The sequence below is a fragment of the Aulonocara sp. 'chitande type north' Nkhata Bay genome, linkage group LG7 (assembly GCF_057382095.1).
Source record: "Aulonocara sp. 'chitande type north' Nkhata Bay isolate Kocher_YH1m ecotype deep benthic linkage group LG7, A_spYH_male_GT1.1, whole genome shotgun sequence".
Lineage (NCBI taxonomy): Eukaryota > Metazoa > Chordata > Actinopteri > Cichliformes > Cichlidae > Aulonocara > Aulonocara sp. 'chitande type north' Nkhata Bay.
In genome coordinates, this window is record NC_141350.1 from 21,915,526 (window position 1) to 21,934,158 (window position 18,633).

Sequence of the window (18,633 nt, forward strand, 5' to 3'; positions counted from 1 at the left end):
CTGGACCGATATTATTTGCCAGTGTATCGGCATTTATGAGACAGAGGGCGCTCTGCAACTTAGCTGTTGGCAACATGTGCTTGGAACACCACAAACAAAACAACGAGCTGATCCGAGCAGAGTCGGGCAGTGCATCAAGCGATCCACGACTTTTGACAATAAAACAAGATTACATGTCCTCGCTGTTTAAAGGAAGCAGCCGAAAGTAGCTTATTGTCATATTGTGTTAATAAAGAGTCATAAATTACTACATGCATGAAATGTTAGTTAAAAGCTTTTTGTTTAAAACAAAAAAAAAAATATTGGGCCATTTATATGATTTTAGAATCATAGGCTGCTGGGGGATTCCCATGATGCATTGAGCATTTCTTCTTCAATCACCTTTCTCACTCACCATGTGTTAATAGACATCTCTGCATCAAATCATTACTTGTTATTAATCTCTGGCTCTCTTCCACAGCATGTTTTTTATCCTGTTTTCCTTCTCTCACCCAAACCGATCACGGCAGGTGGCCCCGCCCCTCCCTGAGCCTGAGGAGGAGGTTTCTTCCTGTTAAAAGGGAGTTTTTCCTTCCGACTGTCGCCCAAGTGCTTGCTCATAGGGGGTCAAATGATTTCTGGTTTTTTTCTCTGTATGTATTATTGTAGGGTCTACCTTACAATATAAAGCTCCTTGAGGCGAGTGTTGTAATTTGGCGCTGTATAAATAAAACTGAATTGAATTGAATAGAATCACCAAATATTGTTATCAGTCTTAAAAATCAATATATCGTTCCAGCTCTACTAGATACACATTTCATGTTGTTTTACTCGTTTTTTGTTTTTTTTTTAATCAAAAATTTGTTTTGTTTTGTTTTCTTATTTTTGTCTGTCACTTTTGGTCAACAGCTTTTGTTTTTAAAGGTGTTATAAAAATGAATCTGACTTGAGAAATAATTTAATAACAGATATAATAGCAGAATAATGCCTACAATTTATGTATATTATTATTATTAACTTTATATATCTCTTAATATTGTGCTATGATTTATAAATATAAACATGTAAGTTACAAAAAACAACATTCAGCCATTATTGACGTGCGATTATGTAAATTCTCATTTGACAAACTATTAAAAACCACAATTCAGATAATTATACCTCTTACCTCTTCCTATTGTCTGCTAATCTGTTAAAACGCCCTGTTTAGGATGAGTATGGCAAAAAAAAGCACATTCAGTGTCCATGTGATATTGAAACATTGTTCATTTCTGATCATAATTACAGCAGCTTGTTCTTAAATTACTCTTGTGACTTAGTGCGGCTGCATTTATGTTTATTTCCAGCGCATACGTAGAGAAGTACCTGCTGGAGAAATCACGTCTGGTGTACCAGGAGCACAATGAGAGGTGAGTGCAGATCACATATTGTTTGTTTGTTTGTTTGTTTGTTTGTTTGTTTTTCTTCTTCTTTTTTTGCTGGATAAACCCATACAGACATCATTAGAAGATTTGTCATCTGCAGCACTTGGCTCACTTTCCACATTGTTTCATCAGTATGGATCGCTGTTTTATCACACCTAGAATGACTCAGCAGCAGCTCTCATGCTTTTGAATGTAAATAACATCTTGTTAATCAGAAAGAATCCAAGTCTTTGCTTTGTGTGGATTTAAAATCCATCAAAAATAATCTGTTTAGCTTTGACTCCACCTTTAACGGAAATCCAATTTTTCCTGTGAACATTTCTAAAAGGTGAAAATAACGAACTTCAATAAGCGCAGCTAGAGGTGGTGCAGCCATAAATAATCTAAATATGATACATGAAACACTGAGACACTTCCACTTGCCTGAAAGCTAAGATCTTAAATGCGTATCTTTTCGCTCACATGCTCTTTGTCTAAGAAACTCAATGCTGAAATAGTCTTCACTTCCCCTGCAAGGATATATCAGGTGGCCATCTGACTGAAACCTCTGCCCTTTGTTTAACTCTCAGGTTTTCCTCTGAGTTTAGGCATTTATTGACACAGAATGGGACAAATACTGTGATACAGATTTCGAGATATTACATAAGGAGTCATATTTCCTGTCCAGTATAACAGTGTAAAACTGTCTATTTTTACTTTTTATACGTATAAACACACTCACATGTGTATGAAGAACTCATCTACCTGACGTTGGGCATATGCACGCACATGCACGTGTCTCCACCTGCACCCACATCCTATAAATAGCTTTACTTGCCTCAGGTAACACAGAGACACACCCTAACAGTTCATCATATCGCTCCCAGGTGACAGTAAAAAAAAAGCCACTGATCCCACCAGCATAATAGCTTCATGCGTGGGGAGGAGGGGAACTGTCCAACAGTCATCTAATCGCTCTAACCCTGACTGGTCTGGGCTTTTTGTTTCATCCTGATGACAGGCTCTGGCGGCCATATTGATAGGATAGAAACTAAAGTCAGGACCTCCCAGACGGTTCATCCTTGAACCACAGAGGTGGGGGAGAAGGATGATAAACTGCAAACTATCTTAAATCTTAAAGTCGGTTCAGTGGCAGGTTGCCTTTGTACGATCCCACCGGAGAGGAAAAAGCACTAGGGAGTGAACTAGCTGAACTTTCCAGGGATACTGTTGGGGCTTAATGACTCTGCAGAAACTACAAGGGAGGGGGCTTTACTGTATTCAAGAGCCGTCACGCAAATCCCAAGTGTGGATACTGTTTTTGCTTGTTGGTATTTTTTGTTATTGTTGTTATCTTATAAGTTGCCCCTGTTTTATGTTGTCTAACGCATTGAATGAGAGACCCCATTTTTCCCACATTATTTTCTTCTTCCTGCCGGTTAAATGCAGAACTGAATTTAAAATTCTTCTCCTCTCATACACAATCTTGAATAATCAGGCCTTTCTTCTGTGGAACCAGAAGATGATTTTGGAGACATGCACCCTGGAATCTTTCGTGTGGAATCACAAATGAACTTAAACTGAAGATTTAATACTTAATACAGTGTTCAGCTGATAGCCACCCATTTATGTTTCACTGCTTCATTCAGGCATTCAAGTCATTGATTGGTGTATTTGAATGAGAGCCTGATGGATTACATAAGTTTTCTGGGCAAAGCCATGGTACCTTACCTACATGAACTCTGCTTTTCTGGTCTTACAAAAATAAAAGCCCAAAAAAGACTGAAAGCAGTCGATCACGAGGTTTGCTACTTGATACTGTATTCTGGTCAGCGGTTAGTGTGAAGAAAAACTCTGTGGCAAAAAAAAGGTTGTAAAACTACGGAGCCCCCCAGGGGACATGGGAGAAAAAAAAAATTAGGGAGGAAAAAAAAAATTAAGACGGACTTTTTGCGAGCGCTCGCAAAAGTATTGCGAGATCTCGCAATAAGTATTGCGAGCGCTCGCAAAAGTATTGCGAGATCTCGCAAAAGTTTTAGCCGCATTCTTCGGAGGCCGCCAGCTCGAAGCCGACCGGGAGGTCGAGGCACGATGTGCCGGGAAAGCGGTGTTCCTCCCGGCTGTAGTAGGTCTTGACTTCCCGTTAGCTTCGAGCTAGTGGCCGCCAGCTCGAAGCCGACCGGGAGGTCGAGGCACGATGTGCCGGGAAAGCGGTGTTCCTCCCGGCTGTAGTAGGTCTCGACTTCCCGTTAGCTTCGAGCTAGTGGGTGTCAAAAAACGTCGGAGCTCTTTTGCAAATATGTGATGTCTTGTAAACCGAGCAGGTATCTGACGTTTACACAACTACATTCACGCCTCAAAATATCTTAAAAGTGTATTTTGTGACCCAGAAAGAGTAATATTACAACTAAGTAGCTGCCGCCATTGTTGGAGTTTTGCGAGATCTCGCAATACTTTTGCGAGCGCTCGCAATACTTATTGCGAGATCTCGCAATACTTTTGCGAGCGCTCGCAATACTTTTGCGAGATCTCGCAAAAGTCCGTCTTAATTTTTTTTTTTCTCCCTAATTTTTTTTTTTTCCTCCGTAATTTTTTTTTCTCCCATGTCCCCTGGGGGGCTCCGTATAAAACAGTTCTTTGTGGAAGGTCAGAAAGAATAATTTGGGGTTGAGTGCATTTGTTTCTTTTGTGTTTACGGTTGCGTTCAGGGCAAATGACGAGTAACCTTTGCCCTGTAACAGCTGGATTCATTAAGCAACTTTATCTGGATTCATCTGGATAACTCATTACTGCCAAGTCCATGTATTATTTACCAAACCTGTATATATGCAGTTCATGAAGCTCAGAGTAAAATATCGCAATACTTTGGAATCGGATGTAGAGATTATGTAATAGCATCTTTTATTTGAGAGGTGCGATGATAGAAAACGTGAGCTTACAGGTTGGGAGTCTTTAATATCCTCCGTGGGTTTTATAAGTTTCCACCACTCCATCAAACAGTAAGTGTCCCTCTGCAGAGAAGGGAAACTCGTTTCCAGCTGTAATAGAATTACCTCTCAGCGCACTGGCCAAAGCCCCAGCCTTTGTCACGGTTAATCACAACTCGTTACCTTGAGCCCACACACCACACTGCCGCTTTGTTTGTCTTGAAATGTGAGACCGCCGGGTCAGAGGGGTGACTTATCTGTTACATGTTGCAGGTTTGTTTTAAGAAATGTTCCGCAGATAACGCGAAAGGAGTCTCCTCCTCAGGGGCCGTTTCGGCACAGCGGGGAGATATGAAAGCTGCTGTCCTTAGTTCACCTCTGAGGAAATTTAAAAGAAATTAATACAAGAAAAATAAATCTTTTTCTTTTTTTTCCTTCTTCACCGTCTAACTCAGGAGTATCAAACATAAGGCCCAGGGCTCGGAATCGGCCTGGCAAGAACTCCAATCCGGCCCACTGGATGCATTTGGAAAATATAAAGGGGGGCATAAATTTTAGACTGTAATCAAGTAATAGATAAACACTTAAAACAAAGAAAAATTCTTGCTTCTTTTCAGTATTTACTACAGACATTTCTATTTTTGTACAACGTGTCCACAGTTAAATAATAATTAACAAAATCGTGCTGTTTTAAAACTACAGGACAGTCAGGCTTTTTCTGTAATTTTACACATATATTTCTTACAGTTTAAGCACATTTATATCAGCAGCAATTCTTTATCATGTACAAAAACTGACATATACAGTTGAAAAATCACTTCTTTTTCTCATACTGAGGTATCCAAGGGATTAAACGTACAGTTAAACTTCTTTACACTGACAGAAATGGGATTTTCTCCAGTCTGGCCCACTTAAGATCAAAGTGAGTTGGATGTGACCTACGAAAAATATAAAGAAGTTTGACATCAGTGCTCTAATGTGTTTCTGTGTGTTTCTGTAGGAACTACCATGTGTTTTACTACCTGTTGGCTGGAGCCAGTGAAGAGGAGAGGAAGGCCTTCCACCTGCTCAAACCTGAGGAATATCACTACCTCAACCAGGTCCGCACACAAAAACACACACGCCCAAACATAGATACAAATAGCAAAGTGGGTGCTGCTTTCTAGAAAAGCTTCACGTTATTCTATTATATTTTATTATCTGGCAAGTCATTCAAATCCAGTTTCTGTCTGTTAAAATATGAATCGATTAAAGCTCCAGCAGCACTTGAAATGTGAAGAAACAGCTTTATTAATTTGACTGATAAGCTTTGGATAAAGGCCTCAATTTGGTTCATCACCAAACAGGTTACAGTGAACATTTTAAACAGCTTACGTAAAACAACCAATCATATATGTCCAACTTAGACAGTCATCAGTGAGGCACGAATAAGGATGGAGTGAGCACGTGCTTGTGGTTTAATGCACATCATTGCCAATGGAAACCAACACTGGTTTTAGAATATCTCATTGCCTGCTATATTCAGTTTACATGTAGTAAATAGTATGTAGTGTGATCAGTAAAATGTGTGATCTTATATTAAAATAATAATATAACTGATGGCATTTTGGGAAAAAATTAAAAGACTTTTTTTTTAAAATTACACATAAACAGCCCATCAAAATGATACAACTATGAAATATAAATATCTAACATGAACATCAAGTAACCTTCCTCACTTAAGGCAGGATTATCCACAAATCCTAATTTACCGTAGCCTAATGCAGTACTATAGCACTATAGACAGAAATATGTCTGTAGACTTTGTCAGGATGTATTTATTATCAGATATAATCAGATATATCCGGACCTCTAATTTAAAACAACAAAAATTCAGATATAAACAATTTCCAGATGAGATAATGAGTTACAAATGAAGACACAATCATTATAGCAGGGATGGGAAGCTTGAGTCTACAAAGATTTTAAACTGATAGCATGTTAACCGATGCACATCAAAGCCTTTTTTTAAAAGATGTAGGGCAAAAAAATGCTAATTTTATGTAAATGATTCATAAAAAAAAGCAAATATTCATCCCAAATGAAAACCGGGTTAAGTTATTATTGATTAGTAAAGCTGAAAAATCTCTGCTGGATCTTATTTACTCACTTAACTCAACTGGGACACATACATATCTTTGACTGCCAGAAATTCAACTCTTTTTCTCACATGTATGTGCGGCCGAGTGTGCATACATGCCTGGTCACATGCCAAAAGCCCCCCCCCCCCCCCCCCCCGTGTGTATCTTTTGCAGTACATCTGTGTGTTTTGGCAGCTGATGTGTGAGGATTCATATTCCCCCATGCCATGAAGGTAGCACACTGGAAAGATGAAAAAAAGATTCTCTCTCCTCATCTGCCCAAAAAACAAAAATTTTCTCCCCCGTTCTCTTTAATCTCCCCAACAACAACAGCAACAACAACCCCCTCTTGTTAGCTGCCAGCTTACTTTGCAGCTCTGTTTCCATGGCAACTGCAAAACTCACGACTCAGTCTGGCGCTGACGAGGACTCACGCAGAGGCTGCCGGCAGTCGTGTAGTGGTGCGCACTTACGCACACGCCGATGTCACAGAAGAGCAGAGCGATTGTGCGTACTTAGCTCTTTGTGTTACTCTGTGTTTCTCGGTGGATTTGACTGAAGTACATTTGCTCAAATACTTCAAAGCTGTGCCCCCTCTTAACTTACTGTGATTTTGAGAGTGTAGATCTGCTGACTGAAGCCAGTGTGAAAGTGCCTTAAACATCAGTTCTTTCAGTGGCCAGAAAGGGATGTCTCCTCTGCTTGCAACAACACCACTGGTTTCCTTATAAGACGCCTACGAGGAAACCTTTAGTGTGCAGAATTGCTACTTCCAGGTCGTATTGAGCAGAACACAAAGTTAATTTTGTGGATTTAACTGGTAAATTTTATGGTCATTGAATCAGAACGGAAAGCGATCCAGGATATTGTCATCAGCTAACAATCTGCTGCTAGCCAGTCTTTTTTGGTGAGTCTTGTTCCTCAGCTCAAGGCTTCCTAACTAGACTTCATTTACCACTGAGTTACATCGTGGTGGCTACGTCTGTTCTGTATGTCTTAGCACGTGTCAGTCAAAGCAGCAACATTTCATAACTTTAAGACTTCACAAAATCTAAACTATTGAGTTCCAGTGGTCTATCCGATATCCCTGTGTTGGTATTGTTCCTATATCATCATAACAATGCTGGTCCAGGATCAGCATTGCAACTGACCAATCACTTTATCTGAACAATTAGTTGGCATTAGCCAAGAAGTTAGCTGATGCTAGCACGAGTAAATTTAGCTTATAGCAAACCTTACTCAGTAATATATTTGCTACACTGCTAATTATTAAAGAAAACACTTGTTTACTTTTTGTTTTAGAAGAGAGTTTTATATAAACAGGCATTTTTCCCCTTTTTCTGCCATGTTGTGATGTCATGGCTAAGACATCACAGCGTAGTTTGTCCATCCACGATGATCACTGCAAATGACAATGTTATGATGGTATGGGATACCATCATAACATCATAACGGATACACTGTCCCAATGTTAGGAAGGGTGTTTTTGACACTTGCACACTGGATTAATTTCTGCTTATAGCTTTAGTTACTAATTCCTTTACTGATTGTGATTTACACATTAGAAGGTGTTGCAGTGTGATACAGATTTAAGCTTAAAGTTAATGTTTAGGATAACTTAGGATAAATAAATCACTAACTTAACCAGTCTGAATTTTAAAAAAAGCAAAATGATTAAAAACACAACTATAACATTAAGGAATCAACAGCATTTATCCAGTTGTGCTATGATAGTATTGTAGTAGTTTTAATTTAGATAGGAAACGCTTTCAAAATTGTAATTAATTAATATTTGCCACTACTTTTACTTACATAAAATATCTAACTACTTTTTGCACCACAGATGGTGTGTTTTTTTTCCAATGCCCAACCCTGATGAGGTCATCGGGGTTTCATTTTCGTGACTCTGTGGATGTGTGTCTGTTTTCGTGAGATTCTTTTTCTCCCCTCACGTCTTAACAGTATGCGTCATTGCTTCCTCAGTCTTTTTAAAGATTGCATTTTCATACTGTACGTATGTGTAACTCAAGCCTTCTTAACCCGCTCTGCCTTACTTCCAGATGACAAAGAAATCGCACAAACTCTACTGGGACAATTACTATGAGAGTGAGCTGGTCAGTATCGTGTGGATGACAAGCTGTTTGTGTACGTCTGTGTCCATGGGTGTGTCGTGGTACACTGGGTTTTTGGTGCCAGTCTTAGTCTTGTTCTTTCTTGGCTTTCCACACCCGCCCGCTTTCAGTGAAAAAGATGGAGGCGACCTGGGCTGACCTCCGCCGGTTGTGCTCTAAAATGTTTAAAGGGATTCCTTAGTGTAATCTTTTGACTGTATTTGGCTGTTCCGTCTCAAGACGTTTGCTCTTTGTACTTTGTCCAGTAACTCAAGGTTTTTGCCTGTTTTTCAAAGTAAATGAATCTCTTTCTCTCGTTTAAAAAAAATAAAATGACGGGTGACGACATGCTTATTAACAGTATTCGGACAATAAGGCATCCCTTTAAACTTGTCCTTTGGCTTTTGCGTGCTTTGCTTTTGGGGAATAGGTGACAAATTCAACACTACCATCTTTAAAGGGAAGGTTCAGGATCTTAATGTGAGTATGACAGAAGTTTTGCAGTTTTGGTTTGTTATCACAGAGCCACAAAAACTGCTGATATTGATAGCATCGATTGCTTACCACAGTAAGGAGGGAAAGGAGTAAGAAGAACCTTCAAGCACTCAAAAGTGTCGCTGATCCAAATGATACTAGTAACCATGTTCAAAACGAGAAGCAGACTTGCAGCAGCGACACTTTCCATCAATGTTAAACAAGCATTTGTGGTGAGGGCCTTCAAGTACGTTGACTAGGATGTAAATTTAACATAATTTCATGCTTCGCGGTAACATTAAAGATAGGGCAAGCGCTAACCTGAACAATTGGTAAAATACTCCTAAGTCTATTAGTCAGCTTGAGCAGTGGTCAATTAGCTTCACATCCTGAAACTTCCCTCTAGCTGTGTGGTCCGTTTTATGTGTGTTTGTGTGTGTTTTTGCCGTTTCATTGGTCTCTGAGCCTGCCCGCTGTCTTGCCAGCCTCCACCTGAAGTGAGTAATGTTTGGTCAGTGGGATTTGTTGTGTTTGTTTAAAGGCCCCTGTATCTGCTAATGGGAGATTATGTTACTTAGACTTTGCTGGCGAGCAAACACTTGACATGAGAGTTGGTCAGTATAAATACGACCTGTGGACTTACTGTATTTCACTCTTGACTTTGGCTTTTTCAACTCTTTGTTTCTTAGCTCTGAAACATTTCTTTTTGTTATGAATGAAAACAAATATTTTGAGTATTCTCTAAAAAGCTCTCATTGGCGTTGTGAATCCCTATTAATTTTACAAGCTAATGGACTTTTCTCATACCACACCTGCAGAATATCCTTTACTTCATATCTTGCTTGGAGGCATTTAACAACATAAAGTACAGCGATAGCACACATTTATACTCAACTTGTTTTTGTCTTTAAACGGCTATAATCTGTTACTGCACGCCCATAACAAAGTCATGATAAAATAACGTGATATTTACAATCCCCATATATTATTACCTGCATGCCTGTATGTTGTCAGTACAAACAATGGCAGTAAGAAACATTGTTGTAAATATAGCTCTAGGTAATATTATTATTACTTTGAACTTCAGATCAAACTGTTGACCTTGAAGGTTAGTTCAGAGGTAAAACGTGACATATTTTAAGTCTTACTGTACTTTGTGCATGTTGGCAATACACACCACACTACGAATCGTACTTTAGTTTTTAGGCTTTTTTGTCAACCATGAGCTCAAACACCAGAAACATAAGCTCCTTGGCTGAGGTAGCATACTTAACAACTGCTTATAAGAAGAATCATTTAAGTCATGCTGAACATGTGGCTTTTGCTGCAGGAGTGGTTTGAGAAATTTCTGTTGAGGTTTTTAAGATACGATTTGTGTTCCTCTCTTCATTTGATTCATGCTGTATCTCTGCATCATTTGCACCATTTACAGTAAATGTTATGAAGCCACGTTAATTACTGTGCTACGCTTCTGAGGCCATTGGATTTTCAAGAAATTGGTGCAAACACGAGATCCTACAAGGATCCAAGAAGCCAGGCGTGAAACTATGACGTTGTTGCTGAACCGGACCAGTTAGCAATCTTCCATGAAATTGGTTTCACTTAAGTGTAGCTTTTTTAATCTTAGATTTAATAGACTGTTTTTAATTAGATTTCTTTCTTTTATTATATTTTTTGCAAGGGAAGCAAAAAGGCATACTGTTAGGCCCTAACCTCTGTACACCATCACCAATTTTAGATCAAACCATCAACATGTGATTGAAGTTTGGACTTAACTCAAGGGTTTAACCAAAGGTTTGTAGTAACTGTTTAGGAATTACAGCCATTTTCATTCATAGTCCCCCATTTTCAGAGGCAGAAATTGCAAAGGGAAAATTGACTGAAAAGCGGTTTCATGGCCTGTTCCCTCTTTATTTCATGAAGCAGATAAACGATCTGTAGTTAATTCCAAGTGTTAATCTAGCGTTAGGTAGCTGTTCATTGGACCTTTAAATGCCAGTGATGGCATGAGGAAGGCCGTCATTAGCCAGGAAAAAAACAGAAACCCCCCCCCAGAAAAACATAACAAACTTTACGAAGAGTGACTGCACCGGCCAGCTCAGCAGTACCAAAAGTGCTGAAAGCCCACAAAGGACTAAAGTGCATGATCGCAGAATTCTTTGCATGGTAATGAAACCAAGAAAAGAATGTGGTGGTATACAGAGGTAATGTTACCAAAGTCCAAATACTTAGAGAAGCTGACTGTCTTTTTCATTATGATCCATTACTTGGAAGCTTTGCTTTAGTAAATGGCTCCTTTCTGTTATTACTTTCTCGCACAATCCTCCCATCTCACTGTTTGCTGACACACTGTCTCTCCCAGAGGTCATTGAATGACCTCATGAGAGACCCCACCACCCAAGGAGATGATGTCAGTGTCTACACACACACACACACACACACACACACACACACACACACACACACACACACACACACACACACACACACAGAAAGAGTGGCAGCTTTTGACAGCTGCCTGATGACCTGACCAACCCTCTGGGCCTGTTTGGCCTCTGACCTCTACCACTGGTCAATGTGTGCTGCAGTAAATAGAGACGCACTTTGAGCAGTGACAAGTGTGTACAGATTCCAGATGCAGCGTCTGGGGCTTAAAATACCACTTAAACAATGAATGTGAATGAAAAATCTGAGTATTTAACTAAAGATCCTAAAGACCAAACATTTTCTGGATGTTTGCATTTGATGTGTGCAGTCTGGTGTTTGGTTCTGGGTCTCGGTGGCTGCTGGTTTGCATTTTGCGCTTGTTTGGGTATCTCTGGTTTTTGGCTGTGTGGAATGTCTAGAGATGGGTTGGCATGCTGATGTTTTTTGCACGGCTGGTCCATGGAATAAATCTTGACTAAAGTCATGGTAAATAACAGGAAAGCCTTGACTGGACGCACGTTCAGTTTTAACAGAATCCTCGAGCGATCTGTTAAAAAGCTTCATGTGCACAGTCAGCAGGGTTCCCGGCTTGATTTAATGCACCAGAACTGTTGCAACTGGCCTGAAATTACAATTTCAAGCTCTGAAGTGAAAAATAGACTCTTTGTTTAAAATAAGTAAGAACAGATTGTTTCTTAATCATCACTTTACTGCACTCAACAATCCCTTGTTCTTTTCTCGACTTTTGTCTGAGCACCACGAGCTAAGGTTTTGGTTTTCAACCCAAGTATTCCATTGCAATTGCCAAAATTGATCTCTTTATTTTCTCAACTTCCTTCAACGTATCACATTGTGCTGTTTGGCGCCGATTTAAAACATACCCGGCAATTTGAAAACTGGCTTTTCCTGAGTCTCGATGTAGCTCGAGAAGCCTCAAAACCCCTTTGTTGCAATTGGAGAAGCTCACTGTAGAAATGCGCTGATTGTTGGCTCTGCAGTTCCTGACAAGTTCGAAGCCAAAGGAAAACAATGGAGAAGCAGATGAGCGTTGAATGGTAAAGGGTACAAGAGGCAGATCCAGAGTGTGGATTATGGGTTCCTGTGTCTTCTCTCGCCGGCCGGTCACTGTGGTATGTGCTAATTATGTGCCTGACAGAGGCTCGCTGCTGGAGCAGAGACACGCCGACTAACTGGAGGGCTCGAAGAGACAAACACACACGCTATGATTGTATACGTACACATCCTCGCGCTGCTCATTCCTTTGCTTTACTCATTAATTGTTAAAACACTTTCAAACACTGTGCGATGGCTCATGATTACACAGGAATGTACTTGTGTTCACTTCGCAGGGTTTCCCCCTTCAACAGCTGAAATAAACCCTGTAAACTGTATTTTCTTTTACATTCATTACACAAAGGAATGTGCAGTTTCTATAAATAATTGCTGTTAGTTGCTTAGCTGAGTCTGATGACCATGATTATAAAACAGTTTAAAGTTCAGTTTCTACATTGTGGTCCAACCCAGTGAATGTGCTTTTCTCATAATTAACTGCCATGTGTCACATAAACTCATGTTAGACTTGACTTATGAATCTAAAGACGCAAGATTCAACTTGAGGGAGGCTATAAAAGGCTGATGGGATATTGTCGTCACCCTGCTGGGCGGGCAGGCAGGAGGCCGGGCGAGATAGACACCCAAGTTTGCGAATGTGAGAACTCCAGAATGAAGAGACGTAGGACTACTACTGAAAATCTCGGACGAGTTCAAATCTGAGTAACCTCGGCCTCAAGTTCAGGGGTCAGAGGTTACGTTTTCTGAAAATCTTATGAATCTGATAACTTGAGAATGAAGTGACGCAGGAGTTTCAAATTTATACCATAGGTGCATTTACTAGGAGGCTGAGGGTTAAACTGGCTGCTGCCATTATTTTCTATTTCCTAGGGGTGGTCTTTTGCTGCTAAACCTCATCTGCTTCAATGCTTGACGTGATGCTCTGTCTGGCCTTTTTTCTCTTATGGCTAGCATCAACATTTTGGCACAAAAAAATGCTGCTCAGTGGATATTTTCTTTTCTGACCATTCTCTGTAACCCTAGAGATGATTCTGTGCTAAAATCCCAATAGAGCAGCAGTTTTTTTTAATTTTGCAGCAACAGTCATGCTGCGTTCAAAGGCACTTGCATAAAAATTAAGTCTCTGTCGCATTTTGATTTATTGAATTGCTTCTTTGTTATTGTCTGTTTTTACAAGTAGTTGAACTGGTGTACCTAATGAAGTGTCCAATAAGTTTATAAATAGAGCACATTAGTAAGACACAAATATCTAATATTTTAATCTTTGACTTTTTGCACATACGTTAGAAAATTGCAATAATTCACAATTATTTTAATTGCATTTTTAGAAAAAGCACTTAAAATAAATCTCATCAGGAGAGCTGAGGTCTTGTTATTGGGGTTCAGTGTTATTTTGCAACTTTCTTTGATAATTTGAGGAAATCGGGCACATTTTATATTAGAAGTTCTGTGGGGAAACCCTGCTTAGTGTCACAAAAAGACAGCATGCTGTCTTTTAGCTTCTGGTACACACTTTAATAACAGATACAATATAAAGAATCTTGTTTTTGTTGAATTTATGTGCTTTGTAGTGATTATGTGTTCGTCTGTTTTTGTGTGTTTCCACCTGACACCAGCAGGACTGCTTCACAGTGGAAGGAGAAGATCTAAAACACGACTTTGAGCGGCTGCAGCTGGCTATGGAGATGGTTGGCTTCCTGCCCACAACACGCAAACAGTAAGATTAGCTGCATGGCTACAACCATTAGCTTGTAACCTGTTCTTGTGTAAAACTGAGTAAGATTAAAGAACTACAAGCCAACAGTCAGAGTCTGAACGCTTTTAGAAACTTATCTCAGTACTTTTTTATTTTATTTTATTTTTTTGAAGAAACCTATGCACTGGGACAAAAAACAGGGAATTGTCTAGCTATGATAATGTTACCACACTAAAGCAGACTAGCGCTCCCTCAGTACCCCTGCTCCTCTTGATGTTTTCACCACAAAGCATTTTTAGTCTCTCACAAGGTGCTTCAGCTTGTCTCAGCAGCTCAGAGCATGTTGTGCTTTCTTGTTTACTTTTTTACAGTCTTTCTAAGATTTAAATCACTAACTGAACTAACTGTTAGCTAAAAAAAATTATTGCAAAGTGTAATTTTTTAGCTTTAGCTAAAAAAAGAAGCGTGTATTCTTATCTTACTCTTGAAAAGAAAGCATATGAATTATATAATAAAATATATAAAAAATAAATACATTTTCCCAAATTTCCCAAAATTATTTCTATAGGGCTTCATATTAATACCTATGTTTTGTAAACCACAGTTCTTGGAAATTAATCGATAGGATTAATTACTTCAGTTTTTCAGTCCCTACAATATGTATTTAAGTATAAATACGTTTTCATGATGCCCTAATATCCACTGTAAAGCCTGCTCAGTAAGAAGGTGGAGTTTGTTGATGTGATAAAGAAAAGTACCTTTGTTCCTTTTCAGGATTTTCTCCCTGCTGTCAGCCATCCTCCACCTGGGAAACATCCGCTACAAGAAGAAGACCTACAGGGATGATTCCATCGATATCTGCAACCCAGAGGTCCTGCCCATCGTCTCAGAGCTGCTAGAGGTGAGCGGCATGGTGCAGATCGTGACATCTGTCCGCCAACACTGAATCAGCAGCATTAAAGTTGATTTGGCAGACATGAGTTTATGCTTTGAATCAATAAATGTCACAGAGCTGTGTATATCCAACATTGCTCTGTGAAAATCAAATGGAAAAATTGCACATTAAGAAATCTGAGGAATTTATGGTGCTGACTTTAGGCTGAAATGCAAAACTCTTGATACTTTGAAGAGTAATAAAAAAATGAAGAATTGGAGCAGAACTTTACCACAGGACTTGTTTGTTCTCCCAAAATTCCTTCTTTGCCGTTTTTTTATTCTCACAGACTTCATGAACTTTAAAAATAAGTAACATCCGCTCGAGCAAATAGGCGTTTTTCTATGCTCTGTTTTTGTTGAAAGCTGTGAGAAAAATGTGATTCCTCCCACAATGTGGGTTTTACAAAAAGCCTTTTAGAGAGCTGAGGATATAGGTATACAAGCACAGCTTGTGGTGACAGCGGAAGTTAAGAGGTGCTTCAGGTCCCAAAGAGCCGTCCACCCATCCAGTACTTTCACAAAGTACTGTTTGTGTAGAGGTTATTTTCAGAGCTCTTATCCTGGTCTGTTGTTGCTCTCCCACCAGGAACAATGAGTCCCTGTTACTGTCCCAATTTTAACTGCAAAGTTTAATCATATTTAAGTTATTGTAGGAGCATTTTAAATACAGATAAAAGCTTTGTTAAGGGTCATTGTGATTCATTTGTTTGTTAACAACTGTTGTTCTTTAATTCCGCTCCCTTTTAAAAACCAAAAAACGGTTGTTTTTGGCTTGTTTTGTCATTTCTTCAGCATTACACTCGGGCCATTTGTTTTCATACTGGGAGCACATTGTCTCTGAAGATGAAGTTCAAGTAGAGTTCATCCAGCCTTTGATTTCAGCAAAAATAATGTAGACTGTTGCAGTAAAACTCAGACTAAAAATAGACTCAAGAATAACATTAGTTCACGCCAGGCAGAAGTCAAGCTCTGCAGCAGTCGCTGCAGTCCAGCTGATCTCAGTCCCAGCCATATCAGCTGGTGGCTCAGCTGACATCCACCTCAGCATCCAGCTGGCAAATGTTATGTTAGGATCTACTGTCTAACCTGCTTATAGTTGCTGTGCATGTGCAAGCCACTTTGCAAGCCACTTTCACCCAAGCTCTTCCTTCTGTTGGTAGCTCCACCCATCCTGTGTTTTCAACATATGCATATGGAAGGGCGTTATAGAACAAAGGAAGTCACTCTTATTTTGACTGTAGTGGCTCTGAGTAAACTACACTTTTGGTGTTAAACAAAGCAGTTGAATGTTTGTTTGTTATTCCTCCTTTTTGTAATCTAATGACTGAGATATTTTATAACCATCTTTTTGTTTTGTTAACATTTAATAATGTAAAATTAACACATTTTAAAAGATGCTCTTGTGTACATACACAGACTGTATAAGAAAGATAGCACCCACTAATTTGCAGGTGTGCTTTTAAAATCCCAACTTAAAAAGCAGAGCATCATGATCATTACCATCTTGTTTCTTAGGAACCACATGTGACCATACAGTATGTTGTCAGCTAAGGCGAGCTAGCTTGGTTAGAAAGGTTCGTCCACAAACTACATCACCCAGACGTAGATACCTACTAAACAGTGCTAACCTTTAGCAACATTTGAGTGCGGGTGAAGCCTGTTACTCTGCTGCGGGCTCTTTCACTCACCTGTTCAGTACTGCATGACTTTAAGCGTCTGTGGAATTTCAACTGCTGGTGACTCTTTAACTCTCCTGGGGAAAATAGAGACCTGCAAAAACATTTACTGGCAGGGTTTATGTGCCACACAGTGTTTATAAGTTTATGAAGTTGAGCTGCATTTGGACTCATTCTTGACGTTGAAATCAGACCATAGACACACACAAACATGCACACACACATACATAGAAAGGACAGCTGAAATACCCACATGCTGCTTGGACGTGTCATTTCCCAGTCCCTGTTACAAACTGCAACAATTAGCCGGATGCGCTTGTTGAGTCGGTGACAAAACAATGTCCGAAGTGTGCCGGAGACTCCTGTCAACAGCACAGCGGGGATGTTATGACTGTGGAGTGTTCGCCTGTAACATCCAGGCTGGTCTCTTTGTTTCCCCCAGGGATCCAGAGTGGCAGTGCGGCGAGTTGAGCCACATGTAGGCCACATGCTCAGGGGTCAGTTTTTTAAGTTCAAGTTTATTTGGATGTCTGTTATTTGATGCAGAGCCTCTGGCTGTCTGTCTCTTGGGTCTTATAAGATATTCTTAAAAAGCCACGAAGAAAGAGAAGGAAAGAAAGAAAGCACAGTGCTGACCTGAAAGATGGGCTCATAATGAATCCCTGTTTTGAGTGGATCTTAAGCATTAACATTTGTGAGATGCAGTCTTTTGGTTGGATGATGGGAAAATATTATCATTCATTATGTGACCATTGAATCGGGTAGGCAGAGAAGTTTAAAGACTGTGACAGATTAGGTGATCTAAGAGTTTACGTTTAAATACTACTTGTAGTGTTATTTAATGTACACAGTCTAGAAAAATAACAGGACCTGCTGGGAATCAAGATTGAGTTTAAATATTTACCCTTTGAAGCTTGGCAGTAGAACTACAAGCTCCTTGATCTGCCTATGATTTAGATATAGATATACTGAATTAGTATGACCTATGCAAATTGGTGATGTTGTTTCATCCTTGCAAGCTTAGCTTTACGCTAAGAATCTGAATGAGTGTCTAGACTACAGACAGGCACCATCAAAACTCGTTAGCACTTATGTTTTATTGATGGTGCATGGTTTTACTTTAAGGCACTGTGTGAGAGAGTCTGTTAAATGGTTAAAGAGGTTGTTCAGGTCAGCTGAAGGGAGTCTCATGTTGAGTCATGTGAGGCTAGGACTGCTTGAAGGCAAACTCTGGCTCTAAATGAGTCCTAATTTGCATGAATGTCCAGCGTTTGATGTGTAAAATGGTTTCGGGCAGGATGAGGTATGTTTACTGCTGCACTCACTGCTGCTGTGGCATATTAATGCAAAGCACCTTTCAAAGAGAACCTTGTGTAGATTGACGCACAAATGGGAATAAAGCCAAGTGCCACTTCCTGTTTCCTGTGGAGGTGAAACAGGAAGAGGAAGTAGAGCTTGTACAGGCTGATGTACAGTTGACAGACTGGATCCTCTGAGGTCTGGAGTTGAGTAATTTGACCTAACCAGAAACATTTCTGTGCAAACTGGAAACCAGCTTACAGAGAGAAGCTTTCTGTCTGAATAAATGCGCTGAAGCCTGAAACTGCTGATGGTAATTGAATGCTAAAAACAGTTTTTCTTTTGTCTATTTTTTTCTTTTTCTTCTTTATTTTAGACATTCGCTATTTATTTTGCTTTTTAATTGCTGCATTTAGTTTTGAATATGAAAACCAGCTGTCTAACCTTTGCGTTCTGCCCTTACAATAACCAGTTGCCACAGTTTATTCTTATATCTGATGTTAACTTACTAACA

General features: G+C 39.6%; 1 protein-coding gene across 8 annotated transcripts in view; it reads left to right on the top strand.

The window, feature by feature from the left end:
* Positions 1-18,633, top strand: part of LOC147325092 (unconventional myosin-IXAb-like) — a 158,568-nt gene that overhangs the window by 77,050 nt on the left and 62,885 nt on the right. For 6 of the 8 annotated variants that reach the window (XM_086299383.1, XM_086299384.1, XM_086299386.1 and 3 more), the window contains exons 4-8: positions 1,326-1,388; positions 5,310-5,409; positions 8,490-8,543; positions 14,129-14,229; positions 14,983-15,109. In XM_086299383.1, coding sequence (XP_086155509.1) covers positions 1,326-1,388; positions 5,310-5,409; positions 8,490-8,543; positions 14,129-14,229; positions 14,983-15,109 — 445 coding nt within the window. The remainder of the gene's footprint in view (positions 1-1,325; positions 1,389-5,309; positions 5,410-8,489; positions 8,544-14,128; positions 14,230-14,982; positions 15,110-18,633) is intronic. The other 2 variants (XM_086299390.1, XM_086299391.1) reach the window with 1 other exon arrangement.